The sequence below is a fragment of the Camelus bactrianus genome, chromosome 4 (assembly GCF_048773025.1).
Source record: "Camelus bactrianus isolate YW-2024 breed Bactrian camel chromosome 4, ASM4877302v1, whole genome shotgun sequence".
NCBI classification, from domain to species: Eukaryota; Metazoa; Chordata; class Mammalia; order Artiodactyla; family Camelidae; genus Camelus; species Camelus bactrianus.
In genome coordinates this window covers 70,074,064-70,098,556 of record NC_133542.1, presented here as the reverse complement: position 1 = coordinate 70,098,556, position 24,493 = coordinate 70,074,064, and the positions used below count along the sequence as shown (strand labels likewise).

The 24,493-nt window shown below is 41.9% G+C and overlaps 1 protein-coding gene across 1 annotated transcript; it reads right to left on the bottom strand.

The window, feature by feature from the left end:
* Positions 1 to 787: 787 nt before the first annotated feature.
* On the bottom strand, positions 788 to 23,531 carry ZBTB34 (zinc finger and BTB domain containing 34). Its single transcript, XM_074362241.1, has 2 exons — positions 23,431 to 23,531; positions 788 to 7,327 (listed from the first exon to the last, which is right to left on the bottom strand). The coding sequence occupies exon 2, from the start codon at positions 7,315 to 7,317 to the stop codon at positions 5,803 to 5,805; it is 1,515 nt and encodes a 504-aa protein (XP_074218342.1). The 5' UTR covers positions 7,318 to 7,327; positions 23,431 to 23,531; the 3' UTR covers positions 788 to 5,802.
* Between the last annotated feature and the right edge of the window lie 962 nt (positions 23,532 to 24,493).

Genomic DNA, 24,493 nt, shown 5'->3' with positions numbered 1-24,493 from the left:
GCAGGGCCGAGCATGGAAAACGGGGTAGTTGATGCTCAGAAACCTGACTCCCCAGTAGTTTCAGGGGAGAGGTTTTTATAAGCAATATTTGGGGTGAGGGTTGCAGGATGTGACTTTCTTCTGATTGGTTGGTGGTAACAGGCAGTGTTTCAGGACTCTGGTATCTGAAGTTACCATCCTCCACCAGAGTAAGGGCCTTAGTTCCTGCAGAACTCAACATATATTGTGATGTATATTCCTTGAGAAGGAAGCGGGACCTGCCCCAGCACTGCACTATAGTTTCTTGACTGCTCCTCCTTTATTTCTGTATTCCCTCACTTCCCTGATTAGCAACTGTTTGAATCTGCCCTCTGGTACTCAGGGAAGGTCTATAAGGCTGAAGCCTTTTCTTCTGTACCTACGAAGGCCCCACATGGTCTTGCTTTGTTTCTGATAGTTGGAGACAGCAGACAGGGTGCGTGCACCTCCAAGCTCCACGGTGGGAGTGAACAAGGCACATTCAAGGGAGCCAGGGAGTACTTCTGCAGGGAACTGGGGAAAGGATTCACCAGCAATTCTGGGTGCAGACTGGGGCCCCAACAATCCAGTCTTTGCTACACAAGAGAAAGGTCAGAAATATATCTGCTTCTTTCTCCTCTTTCCAGCACCACAGTGGCACAAGAGCTTCTGATGAAATCCTCACCTTTCAAAAACAGTGGTTACAGACACTATGACACCACGGATGTTTGTGAGAGCCTGTGAAACTCAGGAGGCCAGAAGGGCAAATACAGAGGGAGACCGCAGCACATTTGCTCTAGCAGCATTTTTATTTACAAACAGCAATTTCCATTGACTTTATACCATAAAAAAGCCATTTACAAGCAAGAAACAAGAATTCAGAACAAAATTAAGCAGCACTGAAATATTCATGTCACAAATCTAAAACAAAATGAATACAAGAGTAAAATATCATTTGAATAAATAGTCTTAAATTCATGCTATAAAATAATCCTTAATGGCAAGTTACTAGTTGATATAGCATCCGCTTAGCTAGCTTCATTTACTTCATATGGTGATGAAGTGTGGAGTTGTGAGGTTACCAGTTTATATTGCAAGATAATGACACTGTGTTAAGTCATTCAAATTGCTCAACCATTTATAACGGAAAAAAATGTTAGCCCTACTGATAAAAGTGGTGAGAGAGATGGTTTTCACATTAGGAAAATGGTCCTTCTCGAAGAAACCAGGTAAGTTTACCTCTTACTATAGTCAGGGCAGCAACCAAAGGCTTGGGCAGCAAGTCCAAAGGTTGAATTCACAGCATACTTGTCACTGAGGGGCAGCAAGAGGTCTGTTTACTGAATCTGCTGCAAGGCTTACTCCAGGACTTGACGATCGAGAACTACAGCAGCCCTGCCTGTGCCAGCCCCAGAGGGGAACCGGAGAGACCAGGTTCCCTTGTGGGCCAAGTCGTCAAGCACTGGGCAGAAACAGTGGAAACACTCTGGCACTTACTGAAAAGACATGTGACGTGTGACGACCATTACAAATTTGGAACAATGTGAATGACTTTCCTGAACTTTCCGTTCAGTTGCACTGAGTAATATGAAATCTATGATTTATGAACTAGATAGTTTCATATAAAGAATTTACATAATTCCCCAATACTTTCATATATAAAATTTAATAAATAACCCTGACCAGTCTAGAAGCACCATTCAAGGGGCATGTGCCCTTGGAAAATAGTTTAGGTGTTGCATATTTGAGTCCCTTTCAGTGGAGGCTTCACAGGAAACCATTACAGAATTTAACAATAACAACGACAACAACAAAAATCACAGTAACTAATGAAAAACGTTAAAATAAAAAACATTGATTTCTTTAAAGTAAAGCTCATTCACGTAAATGATCCCCTCCCCAGCCCTTGTTTTGTGTTCCTGCAAATTCTTCCTAGAGACTAGGCTGTAAAAACAAAAGTAAAAACAAAACCACACACAAAATTAAGCAGGCCTATGATCTGGGCTAAGGGAAAAAACAAAGACTTGGTTATAACTGCTATCTTTAGAAAAGATATCTACTCATGCTCTGGAAGATTTAGAAATTATCAATTTAGTTCTACAGTATATTCTGCTTAACAGTGAACCGACAGTATCCTTTCTGCTGTCAAAAAAAAAAAAAAAAAACACCAAAAAACAAAACAAAAACAAAAAACCAACTAACCAACCAAAAACAAAAACAAAAACAAAAAAACAACCACCAAAAAAACAAAACAACTGCCAAGGCAGAGCCAATTGGGAGGCTTTCCACTGACCCCAAAATTAACTTGACTTCATATACTGTATTTACAAATATAATTTCTAAATGTATTTACAGCTTTAATAGAAATTAGAGGGTAGAGAACTGATTAGAATGAAAATAACTGCTTAAAACCACAAACATTAGTAAAAGTATAAAATTCTTTGTCTTCACAGTTTATAATAACAGGTTAAACACCTATAGAAAAGGATGCTGTCACTGTCTTCACATTGTCTACGTGTTTGAAAAGGTAGCTCAAGAAGAGACTCAATTATGAACAAACCTATGTGAATTCAGGATATATTTTACTGTAAAAGATTTCTTCACATATCACTTTTATCTGAATTGATTTTTGCATTTTTTTTAAATAAATGAAACATCTAACCTAAAACTGTACAGAAATAGGGACTTTGCTTTCCAAAAAGTTGCTCTAAAGGAGTTACACAGCGGACTTCGTCTGCGGAGACGTGAAGTGAACTTCGGGGAGAGAATGTTTCTGTTCTGTGGTCACGTTAATCCTCCTGGCACATCCTCATGTGACAAGGCACAATTAATTGCTGCTGCCCGATCTGAATGGAGTTAATCTTTCACTCGCCGCCGCACACTGAGAGTACGGCGGTGCGCACGCGCAGAGCCCCGCAGCTCTGGGCGGGCCCGCGCTGCCTCCCTCGAAGCCCTGTGGAACCTTACAGTACTGTGTTATGGCTTGAGAATTCATTCTTAACACTGCTAGCAGTGGAAAGGGGAAAGTGTTAGCAACATGAATGGGAGCAAGTGGAACTTGCAAAACGTGGAATCATGATTATTAGAGAGAAACTCAATCAATTTTCTGCCCCTTAACAGTCCCATTACAAGGTCTGAACCTGAACTGTACAATCAAAGCAATGTATATTTTTGTCAAAGACAATTTTGGATAAGTCACTCTTTGGTAAACTCAAACCAGTTAAACAAATTTACAAATACAAAGAACTCCATGTAAATAAGGTTAAGACTGACACGGTGACAAGAACCAGGACATTCAAGGTGCCTGCCCCAAGTGCCCCCCTCCTAACTTTTCTCATGTGTCTCAGAATGCTCTGGAGCCCTCCCAGAAGGCCCCAAGCCTGAGTAAGGAGGTTCCTTCCCTGAGCCTGACCTCTCGTGTCCTTGATTTGGGTGTTTCTTGTCACAAACTTAATTTGTATCACAACACAAATTTTTTGCATTTAATTCTTTGAAAAAAAAATCAAAACCAAACTTACTCATGTAAGGAAAAAAAAATCACAAACATTTACCTGAAACCCCAGAACATATTTAAGTGGGTAAACACTTGGAGTCTGGCCTCCCCTTGAGGCACGCGGCTTTGACAGGAGTTAAGCAAGTGCTTCAGGGAGAGAACAGACCCCTTACTTAGGCAGTCTGACAGGAAAAAGGCATACTATGTACCCGATTAGCAAGAGCTGCTCCTCGGAGCAGCAGGACGCGAGTGTGTCTGTACGTAGTAACACTGATGTGGAGCGCGGTGGTTCACGCGCGAGCAGATCCCATGTGCTAAAGAGATGCTACTGCACAACTACCGCCCCAGGGGCGATCACACACAAGGGCCTGGATGATTTTTTCCCACAAAAAAAAACCCCAAAACAAAAAAACAAAACAAAATCCCCAAACACCCCCACCCAACTCCATTCTTGGTATTTTAAGAGCCAAAAAAGCATGGAAAGCCAGCAAACATCTATTTTTGTATTCCTTTAACTCCCAGCCTGTGAGGTTGGTCTTTTCGTTTGTTTTTCTCTTAGGTGGTGTGTGCTGTTCCCCTGCGGAGACACACTGGTTGTGAGTTTCAGAGCCAAGGTTCTCAAGCAGAGTCTGGAGTGCTGACACCTTACCAGCACAAAATCACCACCAAATTGCTTACAAAATTACTGTCAGAGTATACAGTACCAAAGCAAACTTATAAAGCCCATTTTGTATGCTAGAAGCACACGGGTGAACAAAATATAAAACTGAAGACATTTCCTAAAGTACTAATAAAACATTATCCAAATAGGACGGGTATGTTTTTATACAGTAATATGTTTGCCAGCACATGCTTTTGAGGTCTTTTTTTTTCAAGCTATAAACTCAAGAGAGGAAAAAAACTGTAATTCACTTTTACCATTAGATTTCACATTTTCTACAACTATACTGACCTAAAAGAGACATAACATAAAAATAGCACCACGTGACCAAAAAATGGTGACACACAGAGATTTGGTGACACACAGAGTATCTTAGAGGGCTTTTTAACTGTTGGTTTCTTTAAGCAGGAAACACTGAGAGAGTGGGGAGCCACTGAGGCTCTCGTTAGCACACACAATACTAAGATATATTGCTTGCAATTCCCATAGAGTATATGTTTACAAAAAGTACAAATTCCAAGTTCTGCAGTTTCCCTGGGAACTGCATGTAGAAAAAGTTGCTGTGCACCTGAACTGGCTGTTTGAAAAGAGGAAGAAGAAGAAGAAAAAAAACCCACAACACTGCTTGGAGAATTTTGTAGACATAACTACAAATCCCTTTCCTTTAGTGAGAGTACTAACTCATGGTAGAGAGTGATTCGATTTAGTTACCTGGTATGTATGTTTCTACAGTACGGAATGAAGGTAGATTCGTAGGCCAGTAAAAACATTGAAAACCACTGCTCCTTTGGGGTTGGCTAATATAACACTACAATATGTAAAAAGGTCAGCACCACGGGTCATCCAGCTTACCTGCTGGATAACTAACAAAAATCCCAAATGGTTTCCAACTAGAGTTGAATATATTTTATGGCATTTGGTTTATGTACTTGTTATGAAGCAGAGCTACGAACACTGTGATTTGCTTTGCTTGCTTTTGGACACGATGATTAATATATATGAAAACCTATTAACATTCTTTTGTAAGGGAAATAAAGGGGCAAAATCCTAACATATTAGGTAAGGACGAGACAGAGTCAAAAGCTCTGTTCACATTGTATTAAATTATATATTCCTCTTACATTCACCTCAACCAGAATAAAATCAAATTTGAGAATGTATATATACTATATATATAATAATCACTTTATTATATATATATATAAATTGTCTAACTACCCCCTAAAAGTAATTTTAAATTAGAAAAGGTTACCCATTTGAATCAGCTGACGGCATCCTAGTCTCCCTCCATGGAAATGCACTGGTGCCAGTGCACACAATGAGAGAGTATGCCTCTTGGCAGAGAATGTAGGGTCAACCAGTTGGCATAGTTAAATCACTGGCAGATTTTGGATGAAGAGTTCAGCCAAAGAGGAATACTGTCAGCCTGTGTTTTCCCTGGATACACTGCCCTTCATGCTTTGAGCTCCTTGGGGGGAGGGCGGGCGGGGGAAAGGATAAACACAGTGAAGCGCTCCTTCCAGAAACCTTAGAAAAACTGCCAAGAGACCAAGAGATTTCCAGATGGTTGGGAAAACCAAAGATTACAACAAAGCAAATCACAAATATGCATCGATTAATGTGCTTTGTGTGGGTGCACTTCTTTACCATCTTAATCAGGAACATCAGACACTGTGTGAATTTCCATCCGGGAATCTAGGGCCATCTCTGAGGCCGATGTATCGTTTTCTAGTTTCTGTTCCACATACACATCTGTTCTCTCTGGGGACTCGATGCGACTCCTGACTTCTGCCACGCCCGGGTGGTTTTTCCGCAGGTGCTGGTTGAGGGTACCCTGGAATGGAAAGCACTTTCCGCAGATCTCACAGCGGAATGGTTTATCATCAGTGTGGCCCCGGATGTGGTACTCCAGCTGGTCCTTCCGTGTGTATTTCTTCCCGCAGAACTTGCACACAAAGGGGGTGATTCCCATGTGGAGTCGCATGTGCCTGTCGAGGCTTCCTTTCTGGTTGAAGGACTTCCCACAGTAAATACAGATCAACCTCTCGTTGTACGGGTACCAGTGGCCTCTCGCACTCCTCTCCCGGGGACTGCTCTCATACCCAGGGTTATTCATCATAGCTTCACTGTCGGAACCCTGCATCAAGCCCTGCAGATCACTGTGCAGATGGACAGAAAGAGCCCGCTTTTGGCGAGCACGCCCTCCTCGGAAACAGCTCAGCATGGATCTGGATGGGCTGGAATTACTCAAACTTCCGAAAGCTTCGGATACACTAGTTGGCTGTGAGGCTGCTTGGGAGTAGGAATACGCGTGCTGGAGAACAGAACCATAGGAACCCACATTCACTGCCACAACTTGCTCCCCATCAACCATCTCGGTGTGGTACCCATCGTCTCCCAGGGAGGAGCTGTCAGAACAGCTGGGCCGGTCGGACTTTTCCATCTTCACTTTCACCTCAGTGATCTGGCTCTCCCTCACCAACAGGTCCCCTTGCTCATGGTCCCCCTCTATCTGAATCTCGTATTCAGAGACGCTCCCACTGCTCCCTCGGTCCGAGTGCCCTTCCTCCTGTAAACGGCTGCGCAAAGCTTTGCTGGGCGTCGTCTCCATCCGGAGATCACTGCTTGTGGTGGGCTGCCGTACCTGAGAGCAGTATGGAGGGGAGATCTCAACCGGGTTGGCAAAGAAGCTGCTGTCTTTAACTCCGTTACGACTCTCTGGAGTCTCCTCAGCGCCGACGGTCACGGAGTCCACATCTCCAACACTGATCTTTGAATGGATGCTCTCAAGGATCTGCGTGCACTTGTCAATGACACACTGCATCTGAAGAAAGCTGGCTGCTGTCAGAAAACTGACAACATCCTTCAGCTGCAAGGACATTCTTCCAGTGTAACAAAATGAAAGCAACTGTTCAAACACATTGGGATTTTTAATCACTGATATTGACAAGCCACTCATGGTACTTAATGCTGAATGGTCCCGGAAATAGGGAGAGCTGGCTGCGAGGACTGCTTTGTGGGCTCGGAACGGCTGACCCTGAATGTGGACAATGATATCACATAGTTTCCCTTGCAGGCGGAGTTCGTTTAGCTGGCTCAGAACAGTGCTGCTGTACTCGGGCACATCAAACTGAATAAAACTGCTGCTGTCCATTTCTACTGACATGAAGCGTAATCTGCGGAAAGAGAAAGTTTCATAATTCACCAGTGACTCCTCGCTAAGTGTAAGTGGCATAAACACAAGCTTGCAAAACCACCATCACTACCACCATCGGAGCTACCATACCTTCTAGGGTCTGGCTGAGCATTTTTCCTCTTACTTGTTTTCAGTCCTTCACGTCTTGGTTAATTCATCTAAAGCTAAATAACCTAATGATCAATTAGCCCAGTATCCTAATTGCCAAACATTCGTCTTGATCAAAGTAAAACACATTACACGTAGTAGGGCCACTTTAGCCCTGAGAATTTCGTATCCTTTTAAGAAATACATTTCCTTGTTTCACCTACCTTTGAGGATTTGAAGTACTCTGTGAGAAATAAGTAAATTCATTTTAAAAAAAAGTTCTGCCTTATTTGTATATTTCCAATTGGTTTTTTTCAAGTATACAGCACACTGGATACATTGAATAGAACTAAACTCTCTGGGTTGCTGTCTTGATGTGCATTTTTCCCCCTTCAGCTCTACACATCTTTATATCCTTTTGGGTTGGTAATTCATAAAGCAATGCTCACTCTCTTTCAGTGAAGAGTTTTTTGACAGCAGGAGCAAGCGTGGACTTATCATGAGTGTATCATCCTCCACTAATGCTCCCAGCACTGACAAACTCAGGACAAGCTGGCTGCCCCTTGCCTAGAATCCACAGCACTGAATCACTCAGAACTACAGAAGGGTATACAGCGTAGGCTGCATTCTCTGAACAAAACACAACAAAATTAGATCTTATAATTGTATTTTCATTTTTAAAATCCAACCAATAGAAATTTAAACACCTCCTGAATAAGTAATTAATCAAAGAGAAAATCAATAAGGAATAAAACTATTTTAGAAAATAAGAAGACTCACATCATCTCTGTAGCAAGAAGGGTTTAGGAATGAAGTTTACTTATGTCTTCAACTTACTTGACAATGCATCCAAAAAAAGAGGTGGGTAGATATATGATAAAGCAAACAAGATAAAATGTTAACAAGTTTAGAGTCTAGACTGAGTACAGGTGTTTATTGCAAAATTCCACTTTTCTGTACACTTGAGATTTTTCATAGTGAAGTGTTGGGGTTTTGAAATAACAAATTTTAACAAAGTCAGTGCCTTAAAAATTTTTAAACAATAAAGAATAAAAATAAATTAAATTACTTAAGAGGTTAAAAAGGAACAAAAAATTACACCCAAATAAAACAAAAAAGTTAATACAGAACAGTATTTAATCACAGAGACAGTTTTAAATTTTAAGACAATGTGCAACTAAATATAAGACTTGCAGAAAAAGATGAGTTAGTGTGAATAGATCACATCAGAATTTGAGTTAAAATATTTTAGTTAAAGAAGAATCTGTGCCTTTATTTATCCTAGATTTATGATTGAAATCAATTTGAAATCGGAATGGTATGGACAAATTTTTAAAATAATATAAATTGCAAGAATTAAATTAAAAAGAAACAGAAGGGTGTAGGTATAGCTCAGTGGTACAGCATGTGCTTAGCATGCATAGGGTCCTAGGTTTCATCCCCCAGCACCGCCATTAAAACACCATTTCAGAGTAAGGAAAAAATACTCAAAAAGCTAGGAATAGAACAATATTTTCTTAATATAATAAACAGTATCTATTGCAAATCAATAGCAGCATCACCCTTAAAAAGGAAACATTATATCTGTGTTTCCCAAAATGTGTTTAGATCATAAGCCCCAAGCTCAATATCCCTACCTCCTAGGAATTAAAAAGCATATTAGCATAATAACCCATCTGAACAGTCCCACAGACAAGAATTCGACTTAACTCAGCACTTTGCAAACTCACTTAACCGTGAAACTCTTCTCTCAAGGTACACATACTAATGTTCCAAAGAATTAGTGTTCCCTGGTGCACACTCTGGTAAACACTTTGGTAAAGGAATTCCCATTAGTGCCTTGGAGGAAACCAGGTTGCCTGCCCATCACTTTTCTCTTACTTAACATTGTTCTTGAAGTTCCAGCCAAAGCAACAAGACAAGAGAAAAGTAAGGCATACAGCCACTAAAAAAGGAGGTGAAATTACTATTCAAGGGAGATATGACTATTTATACAGAAAATAAAGAGAGTCTTTTGAAAAAATCTGTTAGGATCAGAATCTAACAAGTAGAGGGTTTCAAAAATTATAAAAAATCAGGTAAGCTAATGACAAGTTACAACCAACAGTAGCAACGAACTCTAAAATGTCTGGGGGATAAACAAAAAATAGGAACTACAAGAAGAAAACTGTAACACTTTAATAAGGACAAAAACATGTATAAATGAAGACATGTATCATGCTTCTGGCAGGAAGATTTGATACTCTAAAGATGGACACTTTCCCCCTGAATTAGTTTACAAACATAGTGCAGCCCAATGGAGTATTTTCTTAGAAGTTTGACAAAACGATTTTAAAATACAACTAGACCACTGCTTTCCAACTGAAATATAATGCAAGCCACATGTGTAATGTTTTCTAGCAGTTACACTGTTTAAAAGTAAAAATATAAAAACAAATTTTAACAAGTTTTATTTAACCCAGTATATCTAAAACATTATCACTTCAACATCAATATTAGAGTTATTAATCAGGTATTTTATATTTTTTTCATACTGAGTCTTTAAAATGTGATGTGTATTCTACATTTATAGAACATCTCAATTTGGAAAAACTACGTATCAAGCACTCACTAGCCAGCTGGCAGTGTTACAGGGTTGGGGTACTCTCACATACTTTGGTCGGCAAATACAACAAAAGCTTTGAAATGGCAGTTTCTCTTGACTCAGTATTCTGTGAGTACAAGCACAAGAATTTATCCATAACTATGTTCAATTACAACAGCAAACAATGGGAATAACCTAAATGTCCAGCAATAAGGGTAATATTAACATCAGATATGCCTATATACTGAAGGGATAGACTGGGATTTCAAAATTGTAGAAAAGATAAACGAGATTATTCTGTATAGCACAGAGAAATATACACAAAACTTTATAGTAGCTCACAGAGAAAAAAATGTGACAATGAGTGTGTATATGTCCATGTATGACTGAAAAATTGTGCTGAACACTGGAATTTGACACAACATTGTAAAATGATTATAAATCAATAAAAAATGCTAAAAGAAATATTCTGTCATTATTAAAATGATGTTAAAGAAGAATACAAAGTTAGCATACAAAGTTAGCTCCACAAAACATAAGAACTGTGAGGGCAGGAATTTTTATCTGTTTTATTAAATACCTGCCAGATGACTGCCTGGCACATGGTAGATACTCAATAAATGTATGCTGAATAAATATTTAATAACACAGCAAAAAAATCAGGTAAAGATCAACTGCAAATGAACACAAGGGATCTTTATAGGTTATAGAAATAGTCTAAAACTGAATTATGGTGATAGTCTGACAACTTTTTAAGTTTGCTAAAAGTCACTGAACTGTATACTTAAAGCAGGTAAATTTTATGTCAATAAAGCTGTTAAAACTCAGGTAACCAAAGAATATAAAGGACATTTCTAGAAGTACATATGTATATACAGATATTAAATATACATAGGTAATACTAAAATATATAAAAAATATTTACATTAATGTAAGAGTAAAGATGTTTTAACTTTCTTCCTTGTATTTTTCTGTATTCTCCAAACTTCTATAGTGAACATGTATTACTTGGAATAACAAAATGAAAAAAAAATTTTTTTTAATTCCTACTGGATGATAATTTGACAGAGACTGCTGGTGGAGTATAAAATGGCACAAATACTTTGGAGGGCATTTCAGTAGTATGCAGCAAAATTATAAACGATCCCCCATGACTGAGCAATTTTAGCTCTAGGAATTTATTACAGCATTATTCATAATAAAAAATTAGAAATAAACTAAAGTCTCATCAAGAGGAGCCAGCCTAATAAATTATGGTAAATGCATACTAAAGCCTGCCTTATAACCAGAAAAAAATGAACAGGGAAGTCTTCTCGTACTGATGTGAAACAATCACCGTAATACGCTGCTGAATGTAAAAAGGTGAGATGCAGAGCAGTATATACGCTATTTGTATAAAGTGACATGAAAATACATATGTCTGGCTGTATCCAGATCCATATATATAGATATTAGCAGAATATGTCTGGAATGATGCACAAAAACATCTTGGGAGGAGGACGGGATAGCTGGAAAGCCTTAGCTTTCAGTGAATTATTTTAGACTCTAAAAATTTCTAAATTATGTGAATGTACTACTTACTAAAATTTTTTAAGTACCTCATCCAGTTTTTAAAAGATTAGCAAAGATTATAACATAACGGCCAGAAGCATGAATTTGGAGTTGGGAATGGGTTCAAATGACACGTGCTTTACACTTGTAAAACCTTGGGCAAGGTACTTTATATAACCTTCCAAGTCTCAGTTTTCTTTTAAAATGGTAGTAATAGTAGTCTTGCCTCGTGGGTTGTTATGAGGAATATATGTAGGAAGCATTTAGCACAATGGCTACTTGGCACTGGTAATCAAGATTAGCTATTATAGACTTTTTTTTAGGGAGACAGGATGGTGTAACAAAGAGAACTGACTTTGAAGCTGGACATGGAAGTGAATCCTGGCTGTGCCACTTTCTAATAAAAATAAAGATGAACTTTTAAATAGCTATGTGGCCTTGAACAAGTCAGTTAACTTTGATTTCTGTACCTAGAAAAGGTCTTGGAAGAACTACTACCCAACAAGACTTCTGTAATAACAGCAAGGGAATGAATGCGTATAACAGCTTACATATAATGAGTACTCATCCCGTGCTAAACAGCTTACAGATAGTAACTAACTGGATCCTCTTATCAACTCCGTGAGGGAAATACTATGACTGCTCCCATTTTATAGATGAAGAAACTGAGGAAAAGAAGTTAAGACACTTGCCAGAGGTCCCAGAGCTAACAGATGAACTTTTCAGTCTGGCTCCAGAGGTCATGCTCACTTCACAAAACAAAACGCAGACACTGCCTGGCACCTACTGAGTGGTCAAACGTTACCTATCATTATAGCATTTGCATGACACAAGGGTGTATAAATAGTGACTTTTGGAATTAAAGGGCAAAAGAAAGGTGGGTTCAGGCTTTTTAAAGGTGCAGAGTCCTGGGCAAAAACCAGGAGAAAAAGGAAAACAAGAAAGTATTTCTGAAATAGCCTGTAAAACTGAAAACAGCTTCACAACCAGGCTTCCTCCTCCTCTGTGCAGCTTTTTATCTTCTTCTCAGAAGAAAAATAGAGAACTACACTTGAAAGAAAATCACTGAAGAGAAAAACGAAAGACCATGATTAACACCTGAGAGAGGGATTCCACTTTTCTGCAAAATGAGAAAGGAAGTGCTCCACTCTCCTCGACACTGACACTTCCTTTCAGCAGTGACAATGAGATTCACAGACTCCCACCTAGAGCTGCTAACTAGTAACACTCTTCAGCAAGACTGACACACAGGGAACTTGCAGGTAATTTAAGTCCTAGGCACAATAGCAGGCTAAAGGCAGTAAAAAGCATAACTAATCACGATTCTACACCCAACGGCCTGATTTATCAGGTCCAGCGGTCCCGAGGTAGAGGAAGCCAGAACCTCTCATAGAAACATCAAGTTCAAACAGAACCCTCCACTCCTCTGCATCAGCAGTTTCCCAGCATCGGCTATTCACTAGGTTGGCTTTTTTAGAAATTGAAGTATAGTTGGTTTACAATGTTGTGTCAACTTCTGGTGTACAGTACAATGTTTCAGTCATACATATACACACATATATTCCTATTCATATTCTTTTTCATTATGGGTTACCATGAGACACTGAATAAAGTTCCCTGTGCTATGCAGTAAAAACTTGTTGTTTATCTATTTTATATATAGTAAGTTAGTATCTGCAAATCTTGCACTCCTAACGCATCCCTTCCCATCCCCTCTCCCCCGCGTACCACAGGTTTGCTCTCTATGCCTAATACACCCCAAAATCTTTCCATGGAGGCACAAACTCATCTACTCCATTATCTTTCCTGACTTCATAGTTGTCCACGGATGGCTGTGTCACACGTACTTAACCAGTCCCCAGTTGATACCAAAAGCAGGAAACAATTTAAACAGCCACAGTATCTCCTCCTAGCAGAGGAGCTGCTGGGTTAGTTTTCCATACCTGTCATTAATGCCAACTTACCTCCCCAAAGCTGGCAGCAAGTGTCCTTTCACCAGCAGCACATGGAAGTGCCTGTTCCCCCCCAATAACTGCCAATAATGATATGCCAATTTTTCATTTTTGCCACACTGACAGGTTAAAAATGGTATCTCATTGTTTTGATGTGATTTAATCACAAATGAAGTTGATCATCTTTTCTCATGTTCCATGGCAATTTGCCTAAGTCTGTCTTTGAACTGCCTATTGATATCCTCTGCCCATATCTGCCTTCTTATTGAATTGTCAGAGTTCTTTGCAAATTAAGGAAATTAGCCTTTTGTCATACGTGCTGCAAGTATTAGATTTAATTGCAATCACTAAATGGCATACTGACTGGGAATTTAAATTATTTTTCTACATTTATAGGAAATAGTCATTCAATTTCAATCTTCCACATGTACAAAACCAAAGGGAATTCAAAGATGAATAAGAGTCCCAGTTTTGCAGTTTGATACAGGCTTAATACAGATTCCTGCCAACTTAGATATGGGAATGAAATTCATTTTTGATAATGCAGAGAAGTGATTTATATTAGTTTTTCATTTAGACTAAGTTTGCAGCTGCTTCAGAAATCAGTAATGAATTTGATTATTCCACTCACTAAATACATCAGAATCAGTACTCTTTAATTCAGATTAATCACAAGTCTTTCTGTCCCATCATATTAAACAAAAAAACCATCGCCAACCTAGACATTTACATTGAAATATTTTAATTAAAAAATGAGTACATAAACTGGACATTTCCCTTCAATTACCATTAATATTTATTTTAACAATACTTGTTTTGTTTTGTAAAAATTATATTTTGGATAAGAATGTGAAATATTTCTTTTAAAAAACATACATGGAGAGGATGTTAGTTGAAATGGCCTGTTGGGAAGTTCAAAATAGTCAGCTCCTTAATTTCTTCACAGCCCTCTTCTGCTCATGCAACCAATGGACACACAAACTTCCTGCTCTTCCGATTTCTTTAATTTGAGAATACTTTCACACCCTTGGAAGCAGCTCTCACCTCGCACACCACCCCCGCCATGGTCAGCTGATGAGACTCCACTGCCGTCACTGGTCTCAACAGAGGGTTCTGGGAAGGATGATCTCTGATGTGAGCCGTCCTGACATTCCCCCATCACCCCCCCAGCAGCCTCAACAACTGTAAAAGGCGATCACTGCCACCTCCCACCACACTCCTCAGCCTTCCCCCCTTACTTGGGAAAGTCCATCATCATCATCAATAACCAACACTTACTGAATGCTTGATACGTGGTAGCCTGTCGTAAAGGTCTTAGATGCAGTATTCCACTGAATCCTCTTGACCTTCCCCAAGAAGGCAGTACTATCACTCCCATTTTAGAGATAAGAAAACTGAGGCACCAAGAAGCTTTTTCAGGATAATTGCAGAGTCTGACCATCCAAACCCTTTACACAATAACCCCTTATCCTTGTTTAATTTGCCCAAGGAGAACAGCAGGACCAGTAAGGGAGGCAGGAAGAGTTGAAGAAGAGGCAAGAGGAAAAGAAAGCTTGCCCTAAATTACACTCCTGCCCTAGCATGGTGGCCAGAGAAAGGGACAGTGACAGGAGGCAAACACCCTCCTACTGTCGCCCACAGCTCTTACCCTTCCTCTGTGAGGAGGAAGGAGATGGAGAAGAAAGGCAAAAGGTGGCATTTTAGAAATAACCATCAAACTTACAAATGCATATTCCCTGTGACTGAGCAATCTCAGTTCTAGGAATTTACTACAGCATTCTTTCAGGATCAGAACGACCAGTAGAGATAAGGGCTGTGATCAGAAAAAAAGTCCCAGGTGGCCCTCCAGCTGCAGTATATTGTGCCTTCCATCATCACAGTATTTATCCCTTCTTCCCCATCAGAGCCCCTCACCCTGGCTGATTTCACCTGCTCTGAATAAACAGCTATCTTTATATGCTAAAGCCTCTATTAATTAGAAACCACTGATCTAGGGCTTAAGCAACTGTTTCTTTTGGTGTTTGAAGGTGAAAGGCACAGAGAGCAGATGCTGCCAAGAAGATATAGGTTCAGCCCAAGTTCAAGAGAATTCAAAGCAGCACTGAGACCAGTGTTTAAAAAGCAAGAGCAGACTGTGAGGGGGTATCCAAACTGACCGAGTAGCGAGGAAGCCAAGCCCGAAAGCACTGAGGACAGAAGCAAGGCCAGTGCAGCCCAGGGCAGGACAGAATCACACGGAGTGAAGAACAAGCAGATTCGGGAAGAACATGGACATATGCTGGGGAGTTAAGCAGACCTGGCAACCAGAGGAGGGAGGCCACTCACCCAGGGAGGTAGTGTGGGCACAAGTTACAGGGGAGAGGTGCTGTCCTGTAAGTTACCACACATGTCAGCCTGGGGTACTCAACCCACAGACTTGAAGTAAAAAGTGAAGGAGAGGTCCTAGAAATAAACATGCTGGCATGTTCTGAAAAGAAAACCCAGATCTGATGCAAGACCATATGACAACAAGGCTTAGTAAGTAAAGCTGCTTGAAATCTTTGCAAGCTCCCACCCAAAAAAAGCTACAGAACATCTCACCACACCCAGGCATCAGGACAAGACGCTGTTCTGAAACGCTGCAAACAAGGGAATGATACCCCTAATCTAGATTCCAAAGCTCAGTAAGAATAAACACATTTTACCTGAAGAAGCTTTAGAAAAAGCGACTTCATAAAGGCAGGGAAACCAGCTGCCACAGCCTAACAGGCACGGCTGCTCCCGGGAAGGGAGGACCGATACCAGTTCATCAACACCCTGCTCCTCCCATGAGTTTGAGCAAAAAGGCAACAAGTGCCCTTATATATGATTACAACAGGTTCACATAAAATAAAACACCCGATTAATGGAAAACAGAGCCCCTAGGTTTTCAAAGGTGCTGCATGTTTACCGATTTCTTATATAGCACTACAGAAGGTAAGGAGGGTCCTACTATTTTCCATTTAATGTCATTATAATCTTGTGACAATATTTTTAAGACTTGACTACCACCAAAAAACAACTGAAAGGAAGTATGCATGAATTTATTTATAATGACATAGAAGCCTTTGCAAGCATAACATAAATCCCAGAAGCCACAAAGACAGATACATTTGACAACATAGAAATTTATGATTTAAAAAAACCCCTTGCCCTGCCAAACGATAAATGACATGTTGAAGAAAAGCACGTGCACATTTGACAAAGGGTTACTTCCCAAATTCCTTAATTTACGTTGTAGCTCAGACTGGGCTGACACAGAAAATCCCAAGGAAGAAGGGGCAAAAGATATTAACAGCTCAAAGAAAAAGAGAAATGACCAAAAACGTATGAAAAGATGTTTAGCTTTATTCATAACCACGAGTTACAAAAAGAAAAAAAAATGAGATACTACTTATAACCTATTAGCTTGCACACATTTTAAAAGAGCTGGCAATTGTAATCCTAAGGGATAATCTGGTAATGCTGATCAAAATGTAAAAGGCATTTACCATTTGGTCCACAATTAACTATTAAGAATTAAACCTACAAAAACAAAGCAAACAAAAAAGAACAAAGCCTACAAATATACAGTACTTACAAAAATATATTAGGATATGTGTAACAAGGATGTCTGCTGAGCATTTTTATTTCCCAGTGCAAAAAAAAAGAGGGAAATAACCTCAAAATTCACATAGAGAAGACTGGTTCAAAAAAAAAAAAATCAATAATGAAACACTATCCAGCCATTAAACAGGACAGAGACCTGTATCCTTTGACATGGAAAGAGTTCTGATATTTAGCCAAAACCAGTGAGGTATAGAAAAATATTTGTATATATGTGATTCCCTTCATGTACCTGTCTTAAAAGAATAAATATATGCTGCTGTATCCATTCCAGAAGGAATCCCATGAAACTACTAATGTTGGTGACTTTTGGGATTGGGGACTGCGGGCTGGAGAGAGGGAAAGAAAACAGGCTTTTATACTTTTTGAAATTTTTAATCACATAGCTGTATTATTCCCACTGAAAGTTTTTCAAAGACATGTTATACGATTTTACCTAAAAATACATAATTTTTTAAACCAAAGAATCTAGAGGAAGTGGCAGCAGATGGGTAATTACTGTATCAAGTAGATAATAGAAGCAGCAACAAAGAACTATGAGAGCAATGACAAGACTACTTTTCACCAAAGAGATAAAAAAAAAAAATCAAAAGAGAATAAAGAAAAACTTCATGGTGGAAGTAATATTTGAACAGGACCTTGCATTTCAAATGGAACAGAAAGAACACTCCAGACAGAAGGAATGGCTGGAGCAGAGAACAGTGGAGTGAAAATGTAGTGTCCTGGGCAGCGGCCAGGGCCCAGGTACAAGGAGTGGTGTGGGAAAGACTACCACCACGGGAACGTGGGTGGCCTTGAATACTGGATGGGAAAACTCACACTGAATTCTGGTTCTGGTGGCAGCCAACTGGAACACAAGTCCAAAGAAGAACTCAACAGGCTTGGAGACTAAGGGATGCTATCCATTCTAGAAGGCAAGTTAGTTCCGCCTCAGACAGGCTGAGTTTAGGCTGCCCCCTGGGTATCTGAACAGAGTCGTCCAACAAGCTATGGGAAGTACGCGGCTGGAGCTGCAGAGAAACATCAAACCTGGGGGTACGGATTTGGGAGCAACCAAAACCATACTAGTTGAAGATTGATGTGGTGAGCTGAGGTTACTCAGGGAGAGAAAACAGAAAAGACAGCACAGCACTGAGAGCAGAACAGTTATTTGCTCTTACAAAATCACCTAACATGGTATCTCATGAAAAAGGTAACATCCACGCTGAGTTCTCTCCTTAGCACATCATTTCCTTGACTAGTAAAATTCTGCATCACACCTTTTGTTAAGCTGTAAGGAAACTGAACAGTGAAAACCAGAACCTAGACTAGTGACATCTTCCCACACTGCTACCCCATTCTGAAGAGAACCTAGATGAGAAAGGACACCTAAATGTCATCTGGGCAAACACCCACATGGGTCTTGAAATCCCCTCTGCAGCATTCTTGGGTAAAGCCCTGGAACTGTTGTCCTATAAAGACAAACAGCAAAAGTAAAAGTGTAAATCCTAAGCAACTCAGATGATTTACTGAGCCTCCGGTGCTGCTCAACTCACAGCCTCAGTGGTGAGCCCTCTGAGGGCAGCAACAGTGTGCCCAGAGCCCAGCAGCATGTCTGGCAGAGAGAGGCTCTCAGCATATGTCAGTGGACACAACTTGAACCAAGCCAGTGGCTCCAAATCCACAACTGCCACCACAGACGCACCCTCAGCTTTCATCTTTTCCTCCTGAAGACCCCAGAGATGTAGGATCATACCACCAGCAGACAAAACCCAGAACGGCGGCTCAGCCCCATCTAACCCATCAACACTCAAACTTGCTCCACTTCATTTAAAAATACCCCATGACACTTTAAAGAAAAGAAAGCAAGGTTACAAATTTGGAAGTTGTTTAAGGCACCAGGAAGTACCCATTATTCTCAATCAAGATGCTCATGATTCCAAACCCAGATTTGCACCTACTGGCTTCAGTCACTTGCTGATACCGGAGACACAACTCAAGCTAGACTTTCTCTACCAGGCATCGAAGACCTGAAGATCCCTACTTTTCATTCTCATATGAAAAGTCATTAAAAAGACCACAGATGGAAGCACTGGGGATGACAGGCATGGTAACAGCAGTAACAACTATATAAAAATAACTTTCCTAGGTATTTCTGCCTGAGTCTAGATCAAAACTAAAATTGAGCCGTCATGAATTACAATCTAATCCTTTAGAAAGCAGCAGCCGAATAACACCAGGGCTGCAGGAAACATTCTGGTGCTGCTGAAACCCAATGCAAGAAAAAAATAAATAAAATGGCATTCCGTGATGGATATTCATGAAGCACTCATCCTAATTTAAAAGAAAACAAGTCTAGAGTTCTTACTGCATTAATTCATGTGAGCCTGAAAGAACATTTTTATCCAAACTGTTAGATTTCCTACCAAGGCGTTAACATTCTCCAAGTCTGCTCGGATACACTAATTCTGAGAGTGCGGTTTGGTTTGACAGTGGGGATTGTCTTTCAGTTGATGTAGAACGTCAGAAGCTTCTTCTGAGTTTTCCTAGCGGGGTAGAAATGGACTCTTTAACCTGACTGGCAATAACAGTTACTGAGCCCCAACTGTGTCCTGTATGCTAAGGCAGCTCTTTACCTGCTCACTGAATCTTCATGACAACACAAAGAGACAGGTACCGCAGCCATCCCCATTCTACAGATGAGAAAACACTCACAGAGACTAAGAACCTTTCCCAAGGTCACTAATGACTGGCTGAGCCAGGGTTTGAACCTGGATTTGTCAGTTTCCAGAGCTAGAATTCTTATCTCCTAGACGAGTAAGATTTTAATCCAGGCACAGTGGTGAGAAGTAGGGTTTTTTACTGGTGCTAGAGTCTTACTGATCACCTTGGAGTGGGGAAAAATTTCTTTTAAGGATGTCTCACTACACCAACACAGGGATAATTAAGGGGTTACAATCTGTTGTATTTTGCAGCCATTTCTCTGCATGATGTCCATTCTTTTTACTTCTGTCTATGAAGGGGGCAATTAGATGTTTAAAAATTCTATCATGAAATAAAGATTTGTTTCAGTTAAAAGAATGAATATGCTTTTTTAAGGCAAAGAACTCAAAAATGTCAAGGAATAGCATCTTATCTGCTTATTGCTGGCATTTCAGTGGGTACTGGTCCTGGAAAACACATTAAGTCCCGCCTCTTATGATAAAAGGATTAGAAAAGCTCACCTTGAATTGCCTTCTTCCATGAGGTTTTCCATGCCATCAACACAACCAGAAAATAATTGTTAGAAATTAAACTGCCTTCAGTTGATGACTTTCACTAAGCTAAATTCAGCAGTCTGTCAGCTATAAAACATTAAATGGACACAATTAAGAAGTTTGAAAAACATTAACCTAACGTAACATGAAAATTAACGGGAATAAAACATAATGATGCATTCTAGATTCATGATGCTGATATTTTTGACAAGAGACATTTCGACTTGACATCGAAGGTACAAGTAGGATCCAGAGACATGTGGAAATCCACAGCTCAGTAGATGCACTGAGGTTCAAGAGCCTATCATTTCTCCACCTTGATAAATTTACACCTATTAATAATGATGATGAAAAGGTACTAAGCAGCTGCTAGGTGCTATAAATTTTGCCTTCTTTATATACTTTTTCCATGTTAAAACTTAAAGCAACCCTATGAAATGGAATTTATTATCCTCACACTACAGATGAGAAAACAGAGGTACAGAGACATTATATAAATTGTCCAAGTTCACATGGTTAGTAAGTAGCCTCGCTGGGATTCAAACCCAGGCCCGTCTGATTGCAAAGCTGACATTCTTTCCCTACAGCCTCCTACTAAAGAATTACATGAGTTTTTCTTTTCCTATAATCAAGAGCAAACATCTTAATGTTTCAAAGATTCATTTTATGTCATCTGCACTCTAAAAATGAAAGCTGAAAACATCCACCTTGAATGGCAGCATTAGACATAAATGATGTATGACAGAGAATAGTGATAACTTACTAAAGATTCTCCTTTAAAATGGGGTGGGGTGGTTCAATTTTTTTCTTAAGTTGTTTATCAACAACAATCAGGAAGTATTTGAGTACCTATTATAAAAGTCCAGCTACAGTGTTAGATATTACGAGGGCTTCGAGAGAAGTATTAAGACACAATGCCCTCAAAAAATGCCTACTCCAGATGGGACAAGGACAAGTTCAAAAACCAAGGAACAAGCGCTGAATTCTGTTGTTCAGATTCTGTGTGCCACAAAGGCATGGGGGTAGGGCAGTCAGGGAACACCCTCTGGAGGAAGTATATCTTCAGCAGGGGCTTGAAGGAAGTAAAATGGAGAATTTACACAGAGAAGAAAAAGGAGGCCAATACTTCAGAGGGGTAACAAGAGGAGCAAAACCCTAGAGGCAGCCATGAATTCACTTCTGCAGGAAACAGGCTGGGAAAAGGAGACGCAGAGAATAAGGTCCAGGTAGGTGAGGAGGTGCCAAACCAAGGAAAGCCCTGGAAAGATAAGGATGGGCAATGACTGGACATAAAGTGGCAGGCAAAAGACATACTCAGCTTTGAACAGTACTATAAATGCCATGGCCTTCCAGCTGATCTCCTGGCCCCCGGCCTCTCTCTTCCCCTCCTGCAAAAGATCATGAAGCACTCCTAGTCTCCTGCCTCTCACCACTGTCTTTAGAATAGTTTCAACTTTGGCCTAGAGTTCAAGTTCTTTCAGGAACTAGCCCAACCAATCTCTCCTACTCCCTTCTTTTATGAACCCTTCTCTACAAGGAGACTCGTCTATTCACCAACTCCATAGGATCAGGATCACTGAGCCTGATTCCTCTTTTCCTATCTGAATCCTACTCATCCTTTAGCAGCCAGCTTAAACCCCACCCCCCTACTAAGCCTTCCCTGACCACTTGGCCTGTAGGGCCTCCATCTCTCCTTCCTCTTAATTCTACAGCACACAGTCTCATCTCAGCAATCACCTTTTCATAGGTAAAGTCTCAGAACCCAGTGTAAAGCTGCTTGAAGGCTGTAAGTACGCCTTCTACTACTTCCCCCCACCACATGGAACAGCATCTTGACATTTAATAAGCAAGCAAACACTCTTTTTTTGACTTCCTATATTAAGTTTGGCATTAGCATAAAGGAAGGATGGGGGAGGTGGGGGGACTTCTGAAGTCAGAGACCAGCTAAGAAGCTGTTGCAACAATCCAGATGTGAAGCAAACAGGGCCTGACTAGGGAACAAAGAGAAAATGGGCAAATACAAACAACAACAAAAATTTTGCAAGCAAAAACTCAGCGGGATGTGACTGACTACTACTAGGAACAAAAGCAAGGGATGGATTATGATAAGGTAAGATTTAGAAATGCTTCCTGGAATCATTTCAAAGCCTGTCTGATACCAAGTGTATTAAGTGGCTAAAAAGTCCACATTTGCAAAAAAAGTCTTCAGTGAAACTGCCCAGTATCTTGAACAAGGGACAGCCCTTCCAATTTCAGACATATACAGAATGACAGAGCTGGAAAGGTCTCTAGAGAGTTAATCTAAACCCCTCACTGACCAGATGAGGAAACTGAGGTCCAGAGGGGAAGAGGCTTGCTGAAAAGCCTCAAGAGTGACTCCCAGACTAATGTCGCCCTTAGGCACAGCCGCCTAGCCTAGAAGGACACAGTCTACACCTCTAGGCCAGCCCAGCCTTCCCTAATGGCAGGACAGTCTGAAGGCGAGAGTGACCAAGGAGACGTCCAGGGCCAAGCACGACGCGCCGCCGCCTGTTTACCTGGAAAAAGGCGATGGCGTGGGGCAGGGGCTCAGTTGTAGCCACCAGCAGGGCCGACCCCCGCGGCTCGGCCCGGCTCTTCTGGAGACTTAACCATTCGGCCTCCCCTTACAAAGGGGGAGGCGCCCCCGGGGCGAGGAGCCCGGAAGCTAGGGAGCCCGAGACGCTCGGGCGGAGGCTGGGGAGCCCGAGGCAGTTGGCCGAGTGCGACCCTCAGCCCCGCCAGCAGCGCCCGGACTCCCGGGCCGAGCAGGGTTGGCCCCTCGGGGGCGCGTGCCTGGCCGGAGCAGGTGCCCGGGGCCTCCCGACCCCGCCCGGCCGCGGCTCCAGCCCGCGCCACCCGCCCACCCGCCCACCCGCCGGCCCGCCGGCCCGCCGGACTGACCAGGCGCCGCGGCTCCCGCCCCGCCGCGCCCATAGGAGACCGGACAGCGGCCGGGGACTGCCCCCGGCACCGCAGGCTTCCCCTGCACCTTGTCCACCGGCCGCCACCCCCAGCCGGCGCGCCTCACCTGCCGAGAGCGCCGCGCTCACATTGCCCGCTCGCGGCGCCCCTCCGCCGCCGCCGGCGCCAGGCCCGTCCCCGCCGCTCCGGCTGCCGCCCCAGCCAGCGCCCCCCGCCCCCGGAAGCGCTTCCCGGCCCCGCCCCCTCGGCGCCGGCGCTTCCGGGCAGGCGCGGACGGGACTGCTGGCGACCCGGGCCAGGACACTCTCCCGGACTCCGGATCCCGGAACCCGGCCGGGCCGCGTCCGGGACCCTCGCAGCGGACTAATGGGCAGACGGCAGTCTTGGTCCCAACTCCGGGAGGGAGCGGCGGTGGCTCTGCCCACCGATGCCTCCCGCCCGCCTTCTCCTCGGCGCCCCCTACTGGCGTGAGGAGGGCTGCCCCGCGGGGCGCGCCCAGGGGCTCCTGGAGCGGAATGGGTGAGAGGCTGGGACCCTCCACCCACTGTCACCTGGGGCTTGCGCCCACCCTCCTCTTCCGAGATTCTGGCTCCCACAGCCCTTCGGATGCCTGCCCCTCACTGGGACCGCGCATTAGTTATCCGTGCGGTGGTTACTACCTGCCACACCGGGTCACTTAGGACCTTGGGCAGATTTCCTCTCCCTCAAGACGGAGATAAAAATTTCGAACTTGGGGTTATGAAACTCCTGCCACAGACCAGATCTCAAAAAAAAAAAAAAAAAAAAAAGGTGCATTTCCAGATCTTTGGAGACCCAGTCTTGACACTTGATGGGAGTGGGAGCCTCGCTCAGCATTTTACTCTCCGTTTCAGGAGAATTTAACACCCTTTGAAGACCTTCCCTTTGCATTTTGATGGATTCCTCAGAAGTTGTGGCCGTTTATTTTCCTTTTTCTGACTTAGTAATAAAGACAAACTAGGAGTCAAAGATACCAGCTCCTCTTCAAGTTATAAAGCTGCGACTTTCTGGTGCTGCCTCATCCTTTGCAAACAGGAACTCTCTCCAGGCTCCATCCAGTAGTCATCTTCCAATAACACTGTGCAGGGCACTGTGTAGACACTTTATAGATATGACCTCCTTTAATATTTAATACACAACTCCAGGAGGTA